The sequence below is a fragment of the Portunus trituberculatus genome, chromosome 19 (genome assembly GCF_017591435.1).
Source record: "Portunus trituberculatus isolate SZX2019 chromosome 19, ASM1759143v1, whole genome shotgun sequence".
Classification (NCBI taxonomy): Eukaryota; Metazoa; Arthropoda; class Malacostraca; order Decapoda; family Portunidae; genus Portunus; species Portunus trituberculatus.
Genome location: NC_059273.1, coordinates 7,429,334 through 7,452,108, shown reverse-complemented (window position 1 = coordinate 7,452,108; position 22,775 = coordinate 7,429,334). Strand labels below are relative to the sequence as shown.

Here is a 22,775-nt window from a genome sequence, read left to right as displayed (position 1 = left end):
AGGTTAACTGTGGGGATTCGAATACATTTAATCAATCCTATAATCCGGGATGATTAGTTATTTTAGAATATCTAATGCTCTTCTCGAGGCGAATAAAAGGCGAAGGAACTGAAAGACGTGGTGATATGGGAGGAGGAGGAGGAAGAGGGGAAAAGAGAAAAGAAAAGGCGAGGATAAAATGAAATATCAGTAGAAAATAACAAAAAAATAATAATATAGAGAAACCAGACGAGCAGGAAAAACAACAAAAAGAGGAAAAAAGAAATAGAAGCACAAGAACAAAACGAGAAAATCAGAAAATATGAAGAGAGAAAAACACGAAAAGAGAAAGAGAAAAAAAAATAAGGGATTGGAAGAATAGTTAACAAAAAATTAGAAAGAGACAGACAGAGAAGAAAAATACGAAAAAGAAAACACAAAGAGGAAAAAATTAAAAGAAGAAGAAGACGAAGACGAAATAAGAAAAAAAAACGAAAATAATAATAAGAGAAAAAAGAATCACTACAACCACTACCCACCCCACACACACACACACACACACACACACACACATACACGCCCTTAACTCACCCTCCATAGTAATCTCTCCCCAAAAAATCTTCCCGCCATTACGTGTGCGGTCGTTATCACTTTTACTTCCCTTCAAATAATGGAGAATTAAACCAAGTACTTCCGCCGCTGGTTTTGACTGGCGCTATTCAACTTCTCCCGCCTCGCCTCTATTAAAGCGTCGTTTCTTAACCCCGAGGCAGATTTGGGAGTGACATAATCGTACTCTGCGATGAATGTAAGTCGTCTCCTACAGTAGTTACTTTGTCTTCTCCATGGTCCTTTTTTTTTTTTGCGAGCTTTCCCCGCCATTACCTCTCTCTCTCTCTCTCTCTCTCTCTCTCTCTCTCTCTCTCTCTCTCTCTCTCTCTCAAGACAGGAACGAGAAAGAATGAAAGAATGAAAGAGAGAAGGAAAGGAAGAGAGTAGGAAAGAGAGAAAGGAAGAAAGGAAAGAGAAAAAGGAAAGGAATGAAAATAATAGAAAATAAACAATGAAACATAACAATAATGATAATCCTGTCACTGCCTTCCTCTCTCTCTCTCTCTCTCTCTCTCTCTCTCTCTCTCTCTCTCTTTCTGTCACTAGCTGCCTTCAATCTTTCGTCCCGCAGAAGTGACTATAAATTGGTAAAAACTTCATAGCGTGGTTCTGTCGAGCAAAGGATGGCAGGAAATTTTCTTTAATGCAAACTTTCCTCGCCTCACCAACCACGCATGTTCCATATTAAGAGACTCCGCGTACGCAATGGAGAGGGAAAAAAAAATGGTCAGAAGCTTAAGGAAAACGGAAAGATTGTCAGAAAGGGAACGGGCAAAGTTAGTGAAGTTAAGGTTGTTGACATTCTCCTCTATTCTCCATTAAAGTGATAAGAGCAAACGAGGGACCATTGAATCTATCTAGGCTTGTATGCTGAAACGCTTTGTTCTCTCACCATCACTGCTTTCCAAATGCTTTAGTTGAAGATACTTACGTTCTTAAGGGTATTTTTATGGTTCTGATGATGGATTGGCAAGATTTCTAGTTTATCATATGGAGAAACACCCTTAAAAACCCTACTGGTCGTCTCTGTGGCATTGGAAAACTGTCATGGTGAAAGAACAAAGCGTTTCTGAATAAGGCCGCTATTCTCAACCCAGAGAAAGTGTCACACAAAATGTTACGTGTCCATTTGGCAGCTCGGAGACTCAAATCCCAGGTTAGCGATGTTCACTTGTCATTGCTGCGCCTCTAGAGTCTGGGAGTGACGTCACGTGAGCCGCTCCCTTGGTACCCTCCATTGTCTCGCTCTCCTATTCACCCCAAGGGGCTAAGGCTATATGAGGCGCTGGTGAGGTGGGCGTATGAATGGAGGAAGTGATACATACGTACTTCAATTTGAGCATCGTTAGAGAGGTAATGGTGTGAAGCCTTACTCCTTATACTCCACCGCACCGCCTCCCTGGACCGTCTACTGGGAGTTGAAAGCTTTCCCGTTTTGTTTTCTGGGATGCGAGAGACTGAAAGGGGAGGCATAAAGGGAGCGCGGCGGTAAGGTAACCAGAGACGATGCGAAATGCCACGACACCAATGAGGAGAAACACCGTGTGAAAATAGGTAGATAGAGGGGGAAAAAGTACTCAATAAGCGTTCATGTATGTAAGATAACGTCTAGTAAGATCAATGAACACTCTCGTACTTCACAGTAAATAAACTGCGTGTAAATACTAAATCTTTATAGAATGGATATGAACATCAAGGAAGGTTACGAGGGAGGCGCAGTGCGGACACGGACTGACGCAATACTGAGTAAAGTGGAAGTTATGAGAAAGTATATATATATATATATATATATATATATATATATATATATATATATATATATATATATATATATATATATATATGAATCATCGAAATACTGACTTGAATACCGCTTCGCGCCACTTTTTTGCGGAGAAAGGATGGGTGAAGTAGAGCCCTCTCCTGATCTTACCCGGAGCCACATGATTCCATTATTGTAAGACTAAAAAACTATTCTTTTTTTTCGGCGTCAAGACTCGCAGCAAAGCAAGGTCTGGTAACACTGCTAAGCGTCATTAGTGGAGAGCAAAGTGCTTGTGGGTTAGATCTGTAAGCGCAGGGATGATGGAGGGAGAGCAAGGGAGGCTGGGAAGCGATAGGTGACGGAAAGGGACGCTTGAGGGAGTGACTCCTAGGAGCAAGCTCTGTTTTCCACCACCAGGTCTCCACACTTACCTTCTAGCACAGACGCCGCTGCCTGATCGCCTTCCCTGTACTGCGGCTCGCTGGAGGGCATCTGTCACTCGTGGTATTGTCTTCACCCGCCGAATAGTCACAATATCAACATCACCGCCTGCAGCCATCTTGGTCTCTGAGCAGTGACGCTGCTGACGCACCTCAAGCGTGATCCAATATCTGGTTCGAGACTAACGCTGAACCTGAACCGTTCATGTGTGACGTGTTGGAGAGACACCTGCCACTTTATTGATGCCACAACACTTCCTAGTGGCGAAAACAAACTAAAGAGGCACAAACATATGCATTCATTCAAGCGTGTATGCTAGAATGACTAAAGATGTCAATGTTTCACCTAATCTGTGAACCGAGAGTCGGTCGTCTAGCAGTGTGAAGCATTGTGAAGCACACAGCCAGCCGCGGAGAGACAAGTTGTCTGTGCATAGTTACCGAAGTTGAGACAAAGAGTAATACAGACTTTAATCGTAGTACAAACAATGCAAGACTGAAAAAGTTATCTGCCATCAAACGCCGTTTTGATGGCAAATAACACACTCCCTCCTTTCCTCTCTTCCTACCCTGGCCAGCTACCCCTTCCTTCCCCGGAACCCTTTCCCTTTCGCACCATGCCAGGACAAACTCACCAATTCCTCACGGGGGAAGAATAATATAAAGCAACACTGATCCGCAAAACAATATTATTATGAATCTACACGTCTTATTAACTTTTAAAAATACGGTTGTTTACAAGGCATTTCTCTTACAACAGCTGAATCATCTTAAGTTAAGACAGCGTTCACTTCGGGTGATGAAGTGCCGCCCTCTTTTGAGGCTGCACGTTCAGTGTTCGCTGAAGGAGTGAGCTCTTAGTTGCTCCAGGGACTCACACAGCTGGCCGCAGCACGAACACGAATACACTTCGATCATCTTGACTTCCTGTTTCTGCTGGGGCTCGATCACGTGCTCGATGGCTTCCCGGGACGCGATGCTCGCCAGGCTCAGCACCATATTGTACTTCTCACCCAGCTCCTCCTCTTCTTCCTCATACTCCTCCTCCCACTCCTCTTTTACGTTCTGTTGGCCAAATTGACTGCCATGCCGCAGCCGCATATGTGCCGCCAGCCCCGCGCGTCCCCTGAACACGCTGCCACACAGCTTGCAGCAGCTGGCGAAGGACGAGTCCGTTTTAATGTGTGTCTTCATGTGAGCGCGAAGGTTCCAGTTGTTAATGTGACACGAGCCGCACTCCTCGCACACGTAGCGCTTGTCTCGCAAGTGCACGGCGCGGTGGTGCACCCGCAGCTGCTTCTTCTGCTTGAAGGTCATGGCGCACAGGGGACACACGAAAGGCCGCTCCTGTCCGTGGATGCGGCGGTGCTCCCGTAGCTCGGAGGCCATGGTGAAGGCCTTGCTGCACTGGCTGCACACGTATTTGCCTGAGTTGGTGTGTCGCGCCACGTGTGCACGGTAGGTGGAGCGGAATTTGAAGGACGCTTTACAGACCTCGCACACGTACGGCCGCAGCTTTGAGTGTGTCCGCAGGTGCACGGACAGTTTGGCCTTGTCTGGAGCCCGGTAGTCACAATGAGGACAGGCGGCCTTCCTCTCCCCGTTGTGCACGTAAATGTTATGATACTGCAAACTAATCTTCTGCGTGAAGGTCTTGCCGCACTGATTGCACAGAAACTTGCGATCCGACGAATTGCCGCCGACGCGTCCCCGACACCGGTGGCCATGGAACAACGCCAAAACCGCGAACTCCCTCTTGCAATGCCGGCAGCTCACCTCCCCCGACTCGACCACTTCACCAGACTCTGAAAAGACATTATGTTGCAGCATTACTATCAATGTACAACCACCGCCACCCGTCACACATTTACACACTGGTTGGGGTGAGAAGCGAGCTGGAAGAATGCCGAGGACCAGTCATGCTGCCATTCGTCACAGATTTCTTGAGAGACACGTGGAAACAAATCTATACTGTACTCTATTACCCCACACACACACACACATACTCATTATGTAAGATACTTACATAGGGTATAAGTACGCATAAATTTCCACCTGGTAAGGCTACTTAAAATAATAAACCATTAATTATAATAATTACTATCACAATCATTATTATTATTATTATTATTATTATTATTATTATCATTATTATTATTATTATTACTATTACTATTATTATTATCATTATTACTATAACACACCTACTGGCTCTGTGATTGAGATTGGTATCTTCCTGGTAGTGTTGTGGTGTATAGTTAAAGCACGTATGGCCTAGGGATGTGATGGAAAGGGAAATCAATGACTTTGGTATTAAATACCTTAAAAAATCTAAATGCGATGACTGCAATCATTGCATTTTGATTGTTGCTCTAACAATTGTCAGAGCAACAACAAATTATCTCTCTCTCTCTCTCTCTCTCTCTCTATATATATATATATATATATATATATATATATATATATATATATATATATATATATATATATATATATATATAGAGAGAGAGAGAGAGAGAGAGAGAGAGAGAGAGAGAGAGAGAGAGAGAGAGAGAGAGAGAGAGAGAGAGAGAGAGAGAGAGAGAGAGAGAGAGAGAGAGAGAGAGAGAGAGAGAGAGAGAGAGAGAGAGAGAGAGAGAGAGAGAGAGAGAGAGGGCCAGTTTGAGAAATAGCAGTCACTCAGTTGTGCTGCACCTCACTTGGGACACTCACAGAACTGGCTGGGTTTGAGGGTAATACTGTAACTGATGACTGACAATTTAGTGAAAATTTTAAAATTATTCAAGGAATTCTAGATACAATTTATTTTTGATACAGAAGCATTCCTCTACCTTTCCTTCTGCAAAGAACAAGCATGTCAGTGTGTCTCAAAGGAAAAAATACATAAGGCCTTAAGTCACATTATTTAATTGCAATAACCAACCAACTGCAGTGATGTTGGCCACAATAAAGTGCCACATTCTTTGTGGCACATCCATTGTTGTTCTTGGTTAGATATGTGGTAGGGTCACCACTCCCTTTCCATGGATTTGGTCCACAGTCTCTTATTGGTTATTCAAGACTGCCCTGTATTTCTGCAAGGTAATCCTCCATCCACCATCTGGAGGATACGCCTAGTAGGAGTTCTCTCTCCCGTCACACCCTGGGAAAGCAAGGCCACAACCCCTCGAATTACATCCTGTACCTACTTGCTGCTAGGTGAACAAGGGCTACACATTAAGAGGCTTGCCATTTGCCTTGCTGTACAATATTCACTTATAATAGTTTCACTTACATAAGTTAATAGGAGTTTACTGCAATTCAAATTCAATCTCTTCTGGTCTGACTCGAAACACAAAGTTTTCACTCTCCACGAGCACAGTTCTTCCATCCCCCTCTTCGCTAAGGTCACTCACTTCAAAGCCTTCCCTCATCTCCACTCCTTCCTCCACCATCTCTTCACTCTCATTACCCTCCTTCATTCCTCCTCTGTGCTCTTCATCATTTTCCACTTCTTCAATTTCTTCTTCCTCTTTTTCTACATCTATAGATACATCATCTGATCCTGTAACAGTGCTTCTCTTCATCCATGTTTTTGTATTCCCTCCATCATCCACCACAGCGTACTCAATGTGCTGTGGTCGCCGCGTGGGGTGGTGTGTGGTGGCTCCCTTCCCCAGCTCTTCTGGCCCTTCCTCAGCCACTCCGTGCAGCACCTCTAGATGCACTGTTAGTCCACGCAGACCCCTGAAGGAGGCACTGCACAAATAGCAGTGATAGGCACGAGGCAGGGAGGCAGCGCCCCGATGGGCTTTCATGTGCCCTCTAAGGTTGGCGCCGGTCATGTGCTGTCCGCCACAGATGTCACAGATGAATCGCTTGTCTCCGAGGTGAACCGCCCGGATGTGGCACGCCACATTCTTGTAGGTCTTGAAGGCAGCACCACAGTACTTGCAGGTGAAGCAGCGGGCAGAGCGGTGAGTGCGGCAGTGGTCTTCATACAGGGCACGCTGGTTGAACGCCTTGTCACACTGGTCACAGCGGTAGCGCCCCTCATTGGTGTGCAGGACCATGTGGTTGCTGTAGGCCTGCTGGCTCTTCAGGCCTTTGTTGCACACCTTACACACATGTGTCAGCTCACCAGTGTGCACCTTCATGTGTCTCTTTAGGTGGTACAGCCTTGGACCCTCGTAATCACACTGGTCGCACTGGTAGCGGCGTGGCGCCCCGTGTCGGAGTTCCTGGTGGGTGCGCAGGCCTCGCTTCTCATCAAAGGTCTCCCCACAGGTTTGGCACTGGTACTGCGGCTGCCAGGTGGACAGACCCAAGTGGATTTGCTGGTTGTGCACACGGGCTTCCAGCAAGCTTTGGAACACCTCACCACACTCCGGGCACTGGTGATCCACGCCCTCAGATCCATCATCTTGATTCAAATCCTTCTGGAGTTTTCCTTTAGGTCTCTTTTGCTTCTTGGCTGTGGAGGAGGATGTGCAAGGTGTCCGGGATGCAACCGAGCCTTGCTGCCCCTCGCCAGCCACCCGCGTCTGACCTGCAAGGAGAAGCAGCAGTCAGGCAGGTGGTGGGGCGAGGAGCACCCAGGCCGATCTGCATCCATATGTTGCACTTCAGCCACCAAGCAAGGCTGGCAGTATTAAATGCATCACATACTATTAGCAAAACTCTAACCTGGTATAACAAATGTATGAAAAAGAAAATTAAACTGCAGAACTATTTGACAACATAAAAAAAGTGTTAATTCTCACAGACAAACAAACAAACAAACAAACAAACAAACAAACAAACAAGTAAACACACACACACACAAACACACACACACACACACACACACACACACAGATAAAATATTGGGATCTCATCACTTAGAATCATACCAGGTTAGAGTTCTCTCTATTGTACATGAGGGGAAGAGAATGGTGTAAAAATGCATGTAGATATATACTTCTTCCTTCTTGTCAAGTTCTAATTATTTTTAATCTTGTAGCACAATTGGTTCTACTTCAGTCATTTTCTGTTACAAATCAGCAAAATTTTAGTGTGTGTGTGTGTGTGTGTGTGTGTGAATGAAACCTCAAAATCCAGCTGGTTGCGAGACAGATGAGCAGCACGTGCTGACACCACCATCTATACTCTTTAGTGTTGCATGGATATCTCAGCATCTTGAAAAAACTTGCAACAACCTGCCATTGGCCATGTACCAACACAAGACTTTATTCTACCATTTTTTTTTTTTTTTTTAACCTATGGAGGACCAGACACCCTTGTGAAGACTGAAAGCCCATCCAATCAAACCAACACTTGCTGACTCTTCCCACTAAGCTAATCACTCTCCAAATAACTTTTTCTAGCAATGCAAAAGAAACTTGAGTTTTTACTTCATGTATCCTTTATTTTATCTATTATATATTTTTTTCAGCAGTAGAGCATTATGATGGAAGCTTAATTTAAAACTTGTGAAATTGTACTAATACCATCAATACTCCCAACAAATTCCTTCAATATCATCAAAGAAAAAGTTTGTGTGTTGACTCATTTCTATGCTGTACTCCTACACAGATGATTTTCGCCTTATAACACGAAATAATAAAGACAATGATGATAACAAGTTAATAAAGATGATCCTTCTTGGCCCAGTCACATGACAGAGGCCATCCTTCCTATTTAGTTCTGAGTCTTGTGTGTGAATGGATATGAAAATAAGAGAGATTTAATCACTGGTTTGGTCCACAGTGACAGGTTCCTCCTTAATGACCATTTGGCGCTGCTGACATGACTCGTAATGTTGCTCCATCACACTCCTTGAAGTGAACATGATGTGACAGGCACTGCAAGGATAGACGTGTATCACTCGGTCATTGCTGCCTGCTGTAGAGGAGCCCACTTCCTGCGACGCAAGCAACTTTTCCTCCTTCATCTTGTCAAACTGCTCCTCTAGCTCCTCCTCTTCTCCTCCACTGTACACTTCATACACCACTGCCTCATCCTCCCTACCATCAAATGGACTGAAATCAACTGACTTATCTAGGTAGATCGTACCCCACGACTCACTCTCCCTCCCACTATCTCCTGTAGCCCCATGAGCCTTATCCTCCCTCGAAAGTTTGGAATAATGGAAATGAACTGGACGACGAGTAGGATGAGGTGACACCAGTCTTCCTGCCTCACTCCCTTTGTTCCCACTTTCCACTGCTTCTGGGTTCTTTGGATTAGCCGGGGTGGAAGGCGTAGTGTGGACAACCTTCATGTGCACAGCCCGGCCATCAGGTCCTCTAAACTTTGCCTCACACATAGAGCACTGGTAGGCATAGGAGAGAGAGGACAAGTCTCCATGCTTCTTCACATGAGCCTTGAGATTAAAGCCTGTCATGTGTTGGGCGCCACACACGTCACAAATAAACCGCTTGTCGTTGAGGTGGACAGCCCTGATGTGCCGCGCCACGTGCTTGTAAGCTTTGAAGGCCGCGCCGCAGTAGTCACAGGCATAGTCCCGGAATTCACAGTGGGTTCGTATGTGGTCCTGGTAGGCACCCTTGTGGTTATATGCCTTCTGGCACACCTGACAGACAAAGCGGCCCTTGTTGGTGTGGATGACCAGGTGGTTGCGGTAAGACTCAGCCGTCTTGAGTCCCTTGTGGCAGTGCGGACACACAAACTGCCGCTCGTTGGTGTGCACCTTCATGTGGCGCTTGAGGTACTCCTTGGTGGGTGCCTCGTACACACACTGGGAGCACTGGTAGCGCCGTGGGGCACCATGCTTGAACATGCGGTGCACGTTGAGACTTATCTTCTGCGTGAACACTTTGCCACAGTCATCACAGGTATGCTCCCCGTGCCAGGGGGCAATGCCAAGGTGCATGTGGTTGAAGTGTTGGTCAAATTTCTTCTGAGTGCTGAACACTAAACCACAAATATTGCAGGAGTGAGTCTTCCTGATCCAGCGGGTGTCACCCTCCTTGCGCCGCCGCCGTCCCTGTGATGTGTCCGGCACCCTAGCGGTGGTGGAGTCGTCCTCGACCGCAGTGCCGCCGTCCTCACCTGCCCTGGCCGCCTCTCCAGCTGACACCGTCTGTTCTGCAATGAGAGGCGGCTGTCAGGCACGGAGGATGGAGGAGGAAGGGCACCTCCCACCATAAAGTTGCTGCCACTTGTGTTTGTGACCTTGACACCACTCCTGTTGTGATTTGGAAGCAGAAATAAAGCTTCTTGAAGCACGAAGCATGAAGCCCAGTGCTCAAAGGTTTTTTTTATTTTCACTAATGACTTGCTTTGATGACAAGTCAAATCATTAAAGCATTATCCTTGGTTAAATCCACTGCTGCCATTTTGGTCATAAAACTTGGGGTCACATAGACTGCCATGTTCACTTGCTTCTACCAGATCATGTACAACAATTACAAAATGTTTAAATCAGTAAAACTATTAAAGGTTATAAAATGCAATAAATTTAGGGTTATCAGATTTTTAATAAAAATATAAATAAATGATACATATCTATATGAAATGTGCGACTATAAGTACAACCTAGTTTAACATGCACACACACACACACACACACACACACACACACACACACACACACACACACATATATATATATATATATATATATATATATATATATATATATATATATATATATATATATATATATATATATATATATATATACAATAAATAATTTCATATAACTGATTTACTCTTCCGGCCCCATCCTAGTTTTCCTACAAGTTTGACATAAAGAGCAGGAAAAGCTAAATTTTTCTGCAGTGTTGCTGCAATTCATGTTTTTGCTCAGTCACATGAGTGGTTTGGATGGTCAGTGGCCTGGTGGGCGGCCAGGAGGCCTTCTGACGAGAAGATGCTTCCACACTTATTACAATCATACACATAGATAACAGTTAACTGATGCTTGGGCTGCTGCTCCACCTCCACAGCCTCTATCCCCTCCACAGCTTCACTACAACCCTCCTGTACAACTGCATTGGTCTCTCCATAATCAATAATTTCACACCCACTAGCTGCCCTTCCTCCCCCTCCACCAGTGTGCTGCAGACCCAACAGGCTCCTCTCCTCTACTACCTTCTTGGGAACCATCGTCACACATCGGGGGGAAGACGGAGGTGTTTTGGCCAACGCCTCGCTTTTCACCTCCAGTGACTTGTATTCTTCAGGATGCATCTGCATCACATGGGCATTCAGTTCAGCCTGGGTGTGCGCCTTGACAATGCAAAAACTGCACTGGAAGCGGTAGTGAGGAGCCTCTGGCCTGCTGTGCTTCTTCATGTGACCCCGGAGATTGTAGTTAGTCATGAAGCGCGCCCCACACACGGGGCACACCATCCTCTTGTCACAGAGATGCACAGCCCGTACGTGATTCCGCAAGGACTTGTTAGTCTTGAAGCGCATGTGACAGATCTCACAGTTGTACTCCCGTAAGCTGAAGTGGCTGCGGTAGTGATCATCGTAGTACTGCTTGTGGTGGAAGGCCTTCGTACACACAGGACACTTGTAGCGGCCCTGGTTGGTGTGCAGAGCCATATGGTTCTTGTAAGTGTCGTTGGTCTTGAGAGAAACACCACACACCTCACAGGTGAGATGTTTCTCATCTGTGTGACTCTTGAGATGCCTGGCCAGCTTGGCCTTTGTAACTCCCTCATAGCTACACAGGTGGCAAGGGAACTGCTTGGGATCTCCATGTTTATGCATGCGGTGAACCTGCAGACCCACCTTCTGTGTAAAGGTCTTGCCACACTCCTCACAGAGATGGCTTCCTTTCCAGGGTGGGACCCCCTTGTGCACATACTGGTAGTGCTGCTCCATCTTGAGCTTGGTGGTAAAGACCAGTTCACACTCAGGGCAAGTGAAGGAACCCCGCAGCCAGCGGTCGTCATTTGCAGACCGCGTCTTCCGCTGCCTTCCAACGTGGGACTCTTGAACCTTAAGCATGCCATTCTTGGTCACAAACAGCTTAGGCACACTTGTCACTACTCCTGTGTCAACAAGCCCAAGAGTGTCCTGACTATCCTCACTCCCCGACTCCCTTACCTCCACCTCCCGGCCTCCTGTCTCTCTCACAGGACATTCTCGCCCTGGAAGAAACACAAGATCTTAGGGAGGCGGAGGCAGACATACTTCATTGTGCTTTAATAACTTATTTAATTAATTCTTTCAATTCTAATATTCATACAAAAAGATATCATGGAGTGCTCAAGTCACGCAAGCTGCTTCAGATTTATTTTCCAAGTTTTTATTCACGAATGCCTGTTGGTATCACTTGAACCAATCTATTTCTATCTACATCTCAATCTAAGTGTCCCCAGCAAGGGATAGGATTCTACAGGACAGAAACCCAACTACCTCTATGAACTAGACCAATGCTGTATTACTTGTGTTGTCTCCCAGACATCACTTTGAAAATATGAAAAATGGTCAAGGGAGAAAAGGTCCCCAGTTCAGCACTGTTCTTAGATAGAATACAGAAGAGAGCACTGAGAAAGAAATAAAATACAGTAGGGTGCACTTTCCCTCCCCCTCTGGAAGAACAGCCACCACCACTCCATCACCAGCACCACCTCACTCACACTTGTGCCTCACAGCAGTAGGCACCCAAACATTATTGATGAGTGGCAATGACTCAGCATCATGAGAGTATTACCACAAAGCAGTAACTAAACTAGCATTTAAGGCAAAGGTCAGGCAAAATGTAACACACTATCAATGAATTGATTGCATATTTCATTCTTTTCAAGTTGCCAAAACAAAAATAAACATCCTGCAACATCATGAAATATTGGATTACTGATGTTAATGTATAATGAAATAAAATACTATAAACTGGTCCTTCACACAACAATAGTCACATCACTCTCAAGGAACAACACAAAACACACTGCACCAATAAAGAGAAAGGCCTAAATATTATCAAACACTCAACTGAGCGCTTTTAAATCAAATACGTGAATGCAAATATGAGTCAGCTTTTCTTGTGGTGAGCTCAGTGCAGGAATCTCAGCCTTTCCCTTTATCTCCTCAATTAAAGAAACACTTGCAACCAATGCTTCAACTGCTGGAGGTTGGCCAGCACACCTCCAGCATGTGAGGTAGAGAATGTGTGTGGCTTACCTTTCTTAACTTTGGGTTGTGGTGGAGTCTTCTTTGGTTTCTTTTTAGGAGTAGATCTGGAGTCTCTATCTGCATAAAAGAAAAATGTAACTTATCAATCCCACTATTCCAAAGCATGACATCTCAACAGCAAGACAAGGACCATATGACTGAATAACAGAGACATACCAAAAATGAATGAATATATTAATATCAAACAATTACTGTGAGTTTTGAAGCAGTTTGTTTTTATTTCAAGAGAGTAAAGTATTTAGACCACTATGAAAGATTACATACTAAATAACTGGTCTTCTTTTGCATGTAACAGCCAAAGTAAGAACTCTGGACAGCAGGGAAAGGTTTGCCTCACCTGATTTACTAATAGTCCAGTCCTCGTCATCCAAGGCCTGCTCATCCTCCTCTGTTTCCTCCCCTTCAAGGTAGCTGGGTTGGAACTCATCATCATCCATCTCAGTGGCTTCCTGGATCCCAAGGCCATCCAGATCCTCCTCTTCCTCCTCCTTATTGACATAGTTAACAGGTGTCAGGGCCTTTTTCCACTTGGCCTTCTTCTCCCATGTCTTTGGAGTAATTTCCCTCATCCCCGTGATCGGCTCCTCCTGACACAGAGAAAGAAACACCAACTTTAGTACTAGTTTGTTTTTACTTATATGTCACAGGAAATTTCTAAAAGTCTGGCAAGTAATTTCAATATATGTTTATCCATCTGCCAGGCCAGAACCATCCATAAAGGAAGAAAGCCATGACAAGACACACACACACACACACACACGCATATCAGTCCTTACACCTTTTCTAGCACCACCTCATAAAGGAAGCCATGACAAGACACACACACACATACATATCAGTCCTCACTTCTTTCCTAGCACCACCCATAAAGGAAGGAAGCCATGATCAGGCAAAGACAAACATACACACACATACATAACACTCCTCACACCTTTTCTATTTCATTTTCACCTCAACATTCTTCTCTTCTTTCTTTCATTCAATTTTTTTTCCTCAACATGCTTCCACTCAATAAGATAAACATACTATTGTGACCAGCACTTACCACAGTGGCGTGTATGACGTTCTCAATCTCCACCTCATCCTCTTGGCTTGGTACAAGAATAATATCACTAGTGTTCTGTAATGTAATGATCACCTGTCACACAAAATATATTCGAATCACAAACCTAAAATGCACGCCAACACAATAGTCTACCAGGATTGTACAGTATATCTTTCCTAACAATTACGTTTTTTGTGTGGCAACCATAAAAAAGCAAGGTCTTCAAATAGCCAGATGTGTTAAGTAAATGCAAAGTTAATGAATAGCACTCCTCATTAAAATATTTCTGAAATGCTCATTTCTCAAGAGTATACAAACTTTGTTGATCCTTCACATAGAACATAAATATTCAAGAATTAACCAAACCTTAAAAAAATTCACTTATCGTAATCAATCTTAATTCTCTACACTAATTAATGTAGAACTAAGGTGCACACTAATGATGGCCTTTTCTTCTTTTAATTTTGTTGCCCTTAGCCAGTGCCATTTCTACATTAAAAAAATTATAAATAAATATGAAAAAATCACCCCATTACAGGTTTATGCTCCTGCCTACTCCCACCCTCCACAACGCTTCACCTCACACCCTCCACAGTGCTTCACCTCCCGCCATCCACAGTGCTTCACCTCCCGCCATCCACAGTGCTTCACCTCCCACCCTCCACAGTGCTTCACCTCCTGCCATCCACAGTGCTTCACCTCCCACCCTTCACAGTGCTTCACCTCCCGCTATCCAGTGCTTCACCTCCCGCCATCCACAGTGCTTCACCACCCGCCCTCCACAGTGCTTCACCTCCCACCCTCCACAGTGCTTCACCTCCAAGGCATCCCTGTCATCCCCGCTGAGCAGCTTCAATACATTGGTGGCATGTGTTGGGTGAGGCACACTGTCCACCACCTTCCTCAGGCACTCCTGGACTGCTGGCACACACAACTCCCCCTCCAGCCTGCTGGCACAGTCCACCAGCAGCTCCTCCAGCCTGTAAGCATGATGTCACTTGTTATATTTACAGGAAAAGTCAACTGCAATAAAGCAAAATGTGAAATTGGAGAAGCAACTCTATAAGCATGAATGGAAGGGCAACACTTTTTAGGTCATATCAACAAGCAAGGTGTCAGAGAAGCAGTTTGCATAGCCAAGTATTTCTTTAATAACACTTGCACAAATCCTTCCTCTTACTCCTCAATTCAGATTTATTCTTTCATATACACAATAGTGTGTAAATCTAATCAACGGTGTGTAATTCCAGTGACTTACCAGCAAGCCATCATCAGATATCAATGAATGAATAATGAATTAACCCGCTAAGACCGATGGCCGCAAAATTCGCACCTTCCCATTACCGCAATTATCATAAAAAAATCAACTCTTATAAATTACTCTGGAAAAAAATCTGCTGTTAGTAGACATGACAATGCATCATCCTACAAGTTTTTATTGCTCTACTCACTATGGTTGTCTCAGAATAATAACCGATAGTTAGAGAAGATTGTGGTAGCGGCAACTCGGGGGAGGTGCTTTTATGTGTATTCTTACATAATGTAAGGCACTGCTCATGTTTTTATGTGTTTTCACATGTTTTTCGTGTTTTTACTCATACTGGCTGATTATAGTTACGTATGTTTTTATCATGCGTGGGTGACGATGTTGTCACAATAGAGGGGTCGGGATCTACCTCCAACCTGTGCACTTTGCGTCTTGTCCCGCCTTGTCTATCACTTTTATCACTAAACTTTAGCTTCCTCTTAGCACCAGGAGCCATAGTTGTAAATAATAGTTCCTTAAATAAGTAAATACGTAAATAATTATCACCGCGACACGACGCTCACGCACCTCACAGAAATTTGCGTGAGACTAGCTGGCTAGAGCGGTGTGCTTCCTGGGCGCAGTTTTTATTAGCGCTCAAAGTAGCTGCCCCATTTAAGGACTATCGGAAGTGTGCTATGCAGCCATATTTAAGGCCTGTCGGAGTTTTCGGGTTAATAAAGTTACTATTTTATTGTGTTTCAGTGTGTTGGGTATTCACCTGAGCCAGTTGACATAGGAGCAGCTGGAGCAGGGACTGGGAGCCTCAGAGTTGATGTTGCACTGCACCTTCACCTCCCGCAATGGTTGTCGCGGCCCAGGCATCCTGTACACACTTTCCTTAATGAGGAAAAAAGATACCATTACATAACAGCTCTACAAGTACAAAGGAAGTAACTAGTACATTATTTGTCAAAACAATTTGTTGCAACTTGCAAGTTCCAAATGTAAAGACAAAGATTGTATGAAAAGACACACAGAAACATACTTTGAAACACTTCTGTTTACATTTAAGATATTTTCAAGAGCCTCTAGTTGAAGCTACACAAGTTTTCAAAGGTGTGTTAATGATTCTAGTGACAGATTAGCGAGACTTCTACACTCTTAAAAGAAGAAACACTCTATGGCTTTTGAAAACAGTCATGGTGAGAGAGCAATGCATGTCTGAATAAAGCCCACAATGCCACCACCAGCAAGCATCAGCCACCTTATTCATCCATGCCTTATGCATCTCCCTACAACAGAAAGCTCCATACTCTTACTGTTTGGGTGCCTGAGTCTCTTATCCTGTGTGGACGGCCTTTGGGTTTGGGTGGAGGAGGGCGAGGGTGACTGGGTAGACTGATGTTCTCCAAGTCATCCTCCTCGTCCTCCAGATTTTCCTCTTCCTCAGTATTCATCCTCAGGTTTTCCCTCTCAGTGTCTGAAAACGGCTTTTTGTTTTCCTTGTCCTCCTTGAAAGACAAGTGCTTCCTGGGAGTTACTGCTGTGCTTCCTGTTTTCTCCAAAGTGGTGCTCTGGAACAGCTCATTCTCCAGTTCATCAGGTTCTGCCTTGATCAACGGAACTCTAAGGAAATACAACAAGTGGAGGCAGATATTAGTAAGTTTAATATCTAGGTGTGTGTATCTTGCACTGCCTTCCTTCTATGAACACTTGCATGGAAGGACAGATGAGACAAGGAATTAACTCCCAATCTTAGTATAAATAGTAAGTTTTTGGTTTTTTCTGATCTCCTTTTAACATCTTTCTCAATATTCCATTAATCATATATTAATGTCTAACCATTTTTTCTCTCATACAATATTTTTCCGACATGATTGTTGTCAGCTCTTTTACTAACTCACTCATCCATCAAAACAGACAGATACTAATCCATAAAAACCAGTAAATAATACAGAACTTAAGCCATGAAATTCTACAATCATTCCATCGTCTTTAGATAAATTCCACATTACAGTCACACTCTAGAATGAAATATTTTGCCAACTCCCACACTTTGCTTACATTTCAGCCCAGTCATAGTTCTTGTTAGGTTTTGGAGTTCTCTTCGGCCTGCCAGAGGACAAACCTTGTCTAATTTTCTCTGCTTCCTCTGCAACCAGCTAGAATAATGAACAGAACAACATTACGAGATGTTATCTGATGTGAAAGACAACTTTTCCACACTGCTGCATCCCAAACATATAAGGCAATACACAACAGAATGTTCAGAAACAGTTAAATGACATTCACAAATTTGACAATTATTTCCATCTAACAATACTCCTGGCTGGCACAAATCACAATAATTACCATGTCACAGGTCTTCTTTTTTCTTACTCTTCCCTTTCCAGTGAGCAGCTTGGCAGGAGTGATGAAGTGTTTACTGCAAACGTGCTGTCTTAAATCACCTTCACAAGGTCTGAAAAGAAATCAAAGTATTATAAAAGTGAACAAACTGACAATAAAATTGTACTGCGGCTGCTGCTCACAAAACTCAACCAACACAGTAAGTAAATTGCTACTATGCTAACACTGTTCTTCCACACACCAACCAAGACAGTGACCACTAAGGTAACAACAACTACTAAAGCAGTCACTGGCTGAAACACTAAAGGAAAACTAATTTTACTTTCCAGATAATGCCTTTAGTTTTATCAATTTTTTCTCACATTATGAGTGACAGTGCCCCCATCATGAATATTACTGATGTGGATCAACTATACTCACAGGAAGGTAAAGTGTAAATCTTATTGTCTTTGATTAGAGTGAATATTACTTACACAATGTCCAGAGTTTCATTCCATAGTGCCTTTTCCCTTCCCTTTGGGACAGTGTAGAAGGTGGAGGTGGTGTCAACATCAGAGCTTGTGTCACAGCCTTTCACGCAGCACACCAGCGGATGACTCACAAACTCCTCCTGCTGAAATAGTACCAACAAACCTCATTCATATTAAAATCTAACAATGGCCAGCAACTTGTTCACAGATTCAACCATAGATGGACGTTACTGCAATAAATTATCACCATATGCGCTAAAAGTTGTACCCATGAATTCCCACTTGTTCTACGGATACATATACCAAAGTTCTTGCACTAAAAAAAGGAGCTGGCCAAGATAAGGAACACAATCTGCACATCCACTTTACAAAGGACAGAACAAGGCCCATCACTGCCATGCCACCATGAATGTCAACACACACACAATGTCAAGGATCAGGCACACTCACTTGAATCCCTCAATGCCTCACCTGATCTGTGTCTATCTCCACCTTGATGGTCTCGGGGGTGTCTGAGTCCGGCACCACCACCACTTTGCTGGTGGATACGTGGCTGAAGTGGAAGGTCTGAGTCTCACAGTCAAACGCCTCACCACTGGCCACTCTTCTGCAGCTCAAAACCACCTGAGGATGAGTAAGTGAGGAAGAACTTTGTGAATATACAGCATAACACTTACATTACCACTTGCACTGTCTCCTACACACGTATTAACTTCCAAACCTCATGAACATCCACAAGACTAGCAGTTTAACACATATGCCACTAGCAATGTGACAGCTGGGGGCTGGGAAAGGTTCAATTTACTCATCACAACTTTTAGCCAATGATATTTACCTACCTAATAAAATCTCTTGAGTTAACATATAACTTTAGTTAAAAATAAGGGAAGGAAGGCTGTATCCCCAAAGTATGGGGGGCTAACTGCACATACATATTTTTCTACATTATGGCCTATAGTGGCTGTAGGCATACTTGAAGAGTATATGTGGGAAGCACTGTTAAGCTTCCACCCATTAGTGACACAAGCAACTTTATTTATAGTGGTACCCATATTAAGGCCCATATCACCACCCAAGCACATCTCTGGTGTAACTACCTAGAACCTGGGTATCAAGGTGATATGTAGGTAACTTTAAACCACTCGACAGATATCACAGCTTCAAGGTGGTATGTGGTGGCATTCGAACCTATGTGTGGACGTCTGCCTGACCCCACGCTCACCACCTTATCCACTGAACCACTGTCTCCCTACTAAGGCAGGTAGTGAAGAGAAGGCACACAATTTTCACAATCACACCACTCTCTTGACCCCTCAGCCCTTAACCCCTTCAGTACTGAGACACATTTTTACCTTGATTTTTGTATATGATTAGACAATTATAATTACATTATGCATGGTCTATGAAGGTCAGAAGATTAACAGCCTGAGTCTTCACTATTTTAATCCCCACATAAGTTTCTGAAGCTGTATAAAGTTGCCAAATAGCAAGCAGAATTAATATGAAAATGTGTCATGGTACTGAAGGTTTAACAGAAAAGACAAAGTAGCTACTGCTCTCGCCACAGCCAGCAACTCATACTAGTTTACCTGTGAGGGAGGGATGTCTGGGTTGCCCCTCCAGCACATGCCTTGGCTTCGAGTGTCTCCTTTCCCCTTCTCGGCTACAGACACACTTGAGGGTTGGTCTTCACTCCACTCCTCAGAGTCACGGTGGTGCCGCCAGACGTCCGAGGTGAGGGCCAGCACAGTGATGTGTGCCGGTTCTGAGGCGTCCAGGGAGATGGCCTCAATCTTGGCCTCCTTGGCACATTTTGATTTTCCATCTGAAAGTCAACAGCATTTTACTTTTCTCTTCATGAGCTGGAGCCTCAGTGGGCCTTTTTCTGTGCTAATGATTCTTCTAGGCCAATGCTTCTCTTATATATAAAAACAAATAATCAAATAACAAAAATGAAGCATAAAGAAAAGGCCTTAATGTCAGAGAATGGTGACAATACACTGAGTCTCACCGTGCTCTTCCTGCAACTCCTCCACCTTCCTCTTGGGCGGTCTGCCCCGCCGTCCCACCATGCTGCTGCTGCTGCTTCTGTCCTGATACTGTCTCCTGTAAACAACAAACACACAATGACAATTTTGTTTAACGGATACATAACAACATAACAAAACAGTGACGATACTGTCCTCCCAGCCATTCTCCTCCAGCCATGATAATGCCTTTAAGAAAAAAAATAGTCTGTGCTCCTGTTCAGTCACAATAAAAGTTGCAGTAAATTGGTGGTGCGACTTTCCTTACTCTTACTTTTCAAAACATTTGTGCCTTCGAAATTCACTGTGCGGCAAAGTGACAACTCAGCGCTGCAACGCCTGGCTCTGGTTCTTGCAATGTGCTGGTGTAATATTAGGCTCAGTTAGTATGCATAAGAGGGTCTAGGAGGGGTCAAAGCCCCACAGCTATCTCTAGTTAGGTTAGTGATCATTAGGGGAGATCCAGGGGAGTGAAGGTCCCCCCAGTATGTTAGGCTAGCATAGAAATTTCCTGTTGTCAAAATACAGTATGTCATTTCTCATTGAACTTTGGGATGTGAAAAATCCCTTATTTTGGCTTTCTCCACTCAAAAACTAAGCATGGCGAAGAGAAGGTTTGTTTTCCCTGGCCAGTGAAACGGCTCATTGTTTGGAGTTCTTTCCAGCACTAATAAACGTCTTGTCTGTTCCATTCCCTCACATGTATCTTGAGATACACCCGGTACTGTCCTAATGTAGATGTCTCTCCACCTCTCTTCATTTCCTGGCTCCCCCTTCTTAACTCTTTCACTCAGCTGACGGGAAGTGAGAGTGAAAACATGATAACCAAAACTAACCTAACTCGAACCTTAACCTAGCCCTACCTAACCTAGCCAGCATAACGTAACCACGCTATTGGTCAGAAAACTTCTGAGGAAGATGTATCAGTGGTGTGTGTTGCCTCAATTAGGTTAGGTTAGGCAAAAGTTAGGTTTAGATTAGGTTAGGTAAAGTTAAAGTTTGTTTTGGTCATCATATTTTCATTCCCAGTCTCGTTGAGTGAGTGAAAGAGCTGCGAAGGGGGAGCTGGGAAACAAGGACTGCTGGAGGGACGTCTATATTAGGACAGTGCCATACCCCCCCCCGACGAAAATCCCTTAAGTATATACTTCACTGCATTTGTACACACACACACACACACACCAGCCCCGCCGTAGCCCTACACTGCAAACCTTCATGTAAACTACTATTTAACTCTGCTGCCCAACACATACTGATACATACATACACACATCAGCCCCTGACGCCTGCAAGGACACACACAGCAACGCCTGCTGACACACGACACACAGACACACACACACACCAGCCCCTGACACCTACTGACACACAAGGCACACACAGCAGCCTCAGTAACACACCAGCCCCTGACACCTGCTGGGACACATGCACAGCACACACAGCCCTATCATCACCGCTGGGTCTAATCAAACCACAGCTGCACACACACACACACACATGAAATGCCTCTTTATTTTCCAGCAACTCCACAAGTACAAAACCACCTATAAATTACCAGAGACCCATAATAACGCCACACAACCACCGTGATTCACCAAGAGGGGGAAGAACAGCAGGAATAACAAAGGTGGCTATAACTCACCAATGTTCCTTTGCCGCCGTAGCCCTACACTGCAAACATTCGTGTAAACTACTATTTAACTCTGCTGCCCAACACACGGCGCCATTACCACCTCCACGTCCACATCTCCACCGTTTCAAGGCTTTTTTGAAGTCGACAAAAGGGCGTAACAGGGTGAGTTAATGGTGGGATGGGTATTATTAGTGTGAGCCTTACCCTTAGCTTCCCTCACAAAATGGTTGCTCTGCTGGCGCCACTCTCAGCGTCCCATAGGAAGGAGAGACTACTGGGAGGCAAAGTTTGGTGTCTAGTAGTGCTGCCACCTATCAGCCACTACTTTAGCTAAGGTCATTATTTTTAGGAGTGGCTTAGGTATAGTTTTTTTTTTCTCTAATGTTACAAGGAAAAACTGGCCAGAAAAAAAAAAAAAAAAAGGAAATAATAGGAAGGAGGGATTATTGTAAGGCAAAGTTTGGTGTCTAGTAGTGCTGCCATCTATCAGCCACTGTTTTAGCTGTACTAGGTAATTTAGAGGTAGCTTATGTAGATTTTTTTTTTCTTTTTAATGTAATAGAGAATAACTGGCTACAAAAAAAAAAAAAAGAGAAAAACAGGAAACCACAGGAAGAAGAAACTAGTATGGAGCAAAGTTTGGTGTATATTAGTACTACCACTTATCAGTCACTATTTTAGCTACGGTAGCCATTTTTTACGGGTACTTCAGTAAGAATTTGTTTTCTCTTTAATGTAATAAGGGATAACTGGCCAGAAAGAAGCATAGAAACCATAGGAAGGAGAGACTAGTAGGAGACATTATTTTAGATAGAGTAACCATATTTAGGGGTAGCTTATGTAGATTTTTTTTATGTAATAGGAGAAAGCTGACCACAAAATAAAATAATAATAATAATAGGAAACAATACGAAGAAGAACTTATGGGGGAGCAAAGCTTGGTTTCTAGTAGTGCTGCAACCTATCGGTCACTGTTTTTAGAGAAGTTTATGTAGATTATATATATATATATATATATATATATATATATATATATATATATATATATATATATATATATATATATATATATATG

The 22,775-nt window shown here is 43.8% G+C and overlaps 1 protein-coding gene across 9 annotated transcripts; it reads right to left on the bottom strand.

Moving 5' to 3' along the window:
- Positions 1-3,468: 3,468 nt before the first annotated feature.
- LOC123506110 (zinc finger protein 184-like) lies at positions 3,469-21,983 on the bottom strand. Of its 9 annotated transcripts, XM_045257994.1 has the most exons (15): positions 21,623-21,651; positions 20,052-20,146; positions 19,630-19,865; positions 18,512-18,664; positions 18,044-18,183; positions 17,574-17,682; positions 17,286-17,383; positions 16,541-16,847; positions 16,000-16,118; positions 14,790-14,952; positions 13,973-14,047; positions 13,265-13,514; positions 12,916-12,984; positions 6,071-7,324; positions 4,464-4,601 (listed from the first exon to the last, which is right to left on the bottom strand). In XM_045257994.1, exons 1-14 carry the CDS (start codon positions 21,631-21,633, stop codon positions 6,087-6,089), a joined length of 3,063 nt encoding a protein of 1,020 aa, XP_045113929.1. In that variant the 5' UTR covers positions 21,634-21,651; the 3' UTR covers positions 4,464-4,601; positions 6,071-6,086. The 9 variants fall into 9 exon arrangements, with proteins under 9 accessions (XP_045113930.1, XP_045113929.1, XP_045113928.1 ...); XM_045257995.1 differs by lacking the exon at positions 6,071-7,324 and having other exon boundaries at positions 3,469-4,601; positions 21,623-21,648; XM_045257993.1 differs by lacking the exon at positions 4,464-4,601 and having other exon boundaries at positions 5,583-7,324.
- Positions 21,984-22,775: the final 792 nt, after the last annotated feature.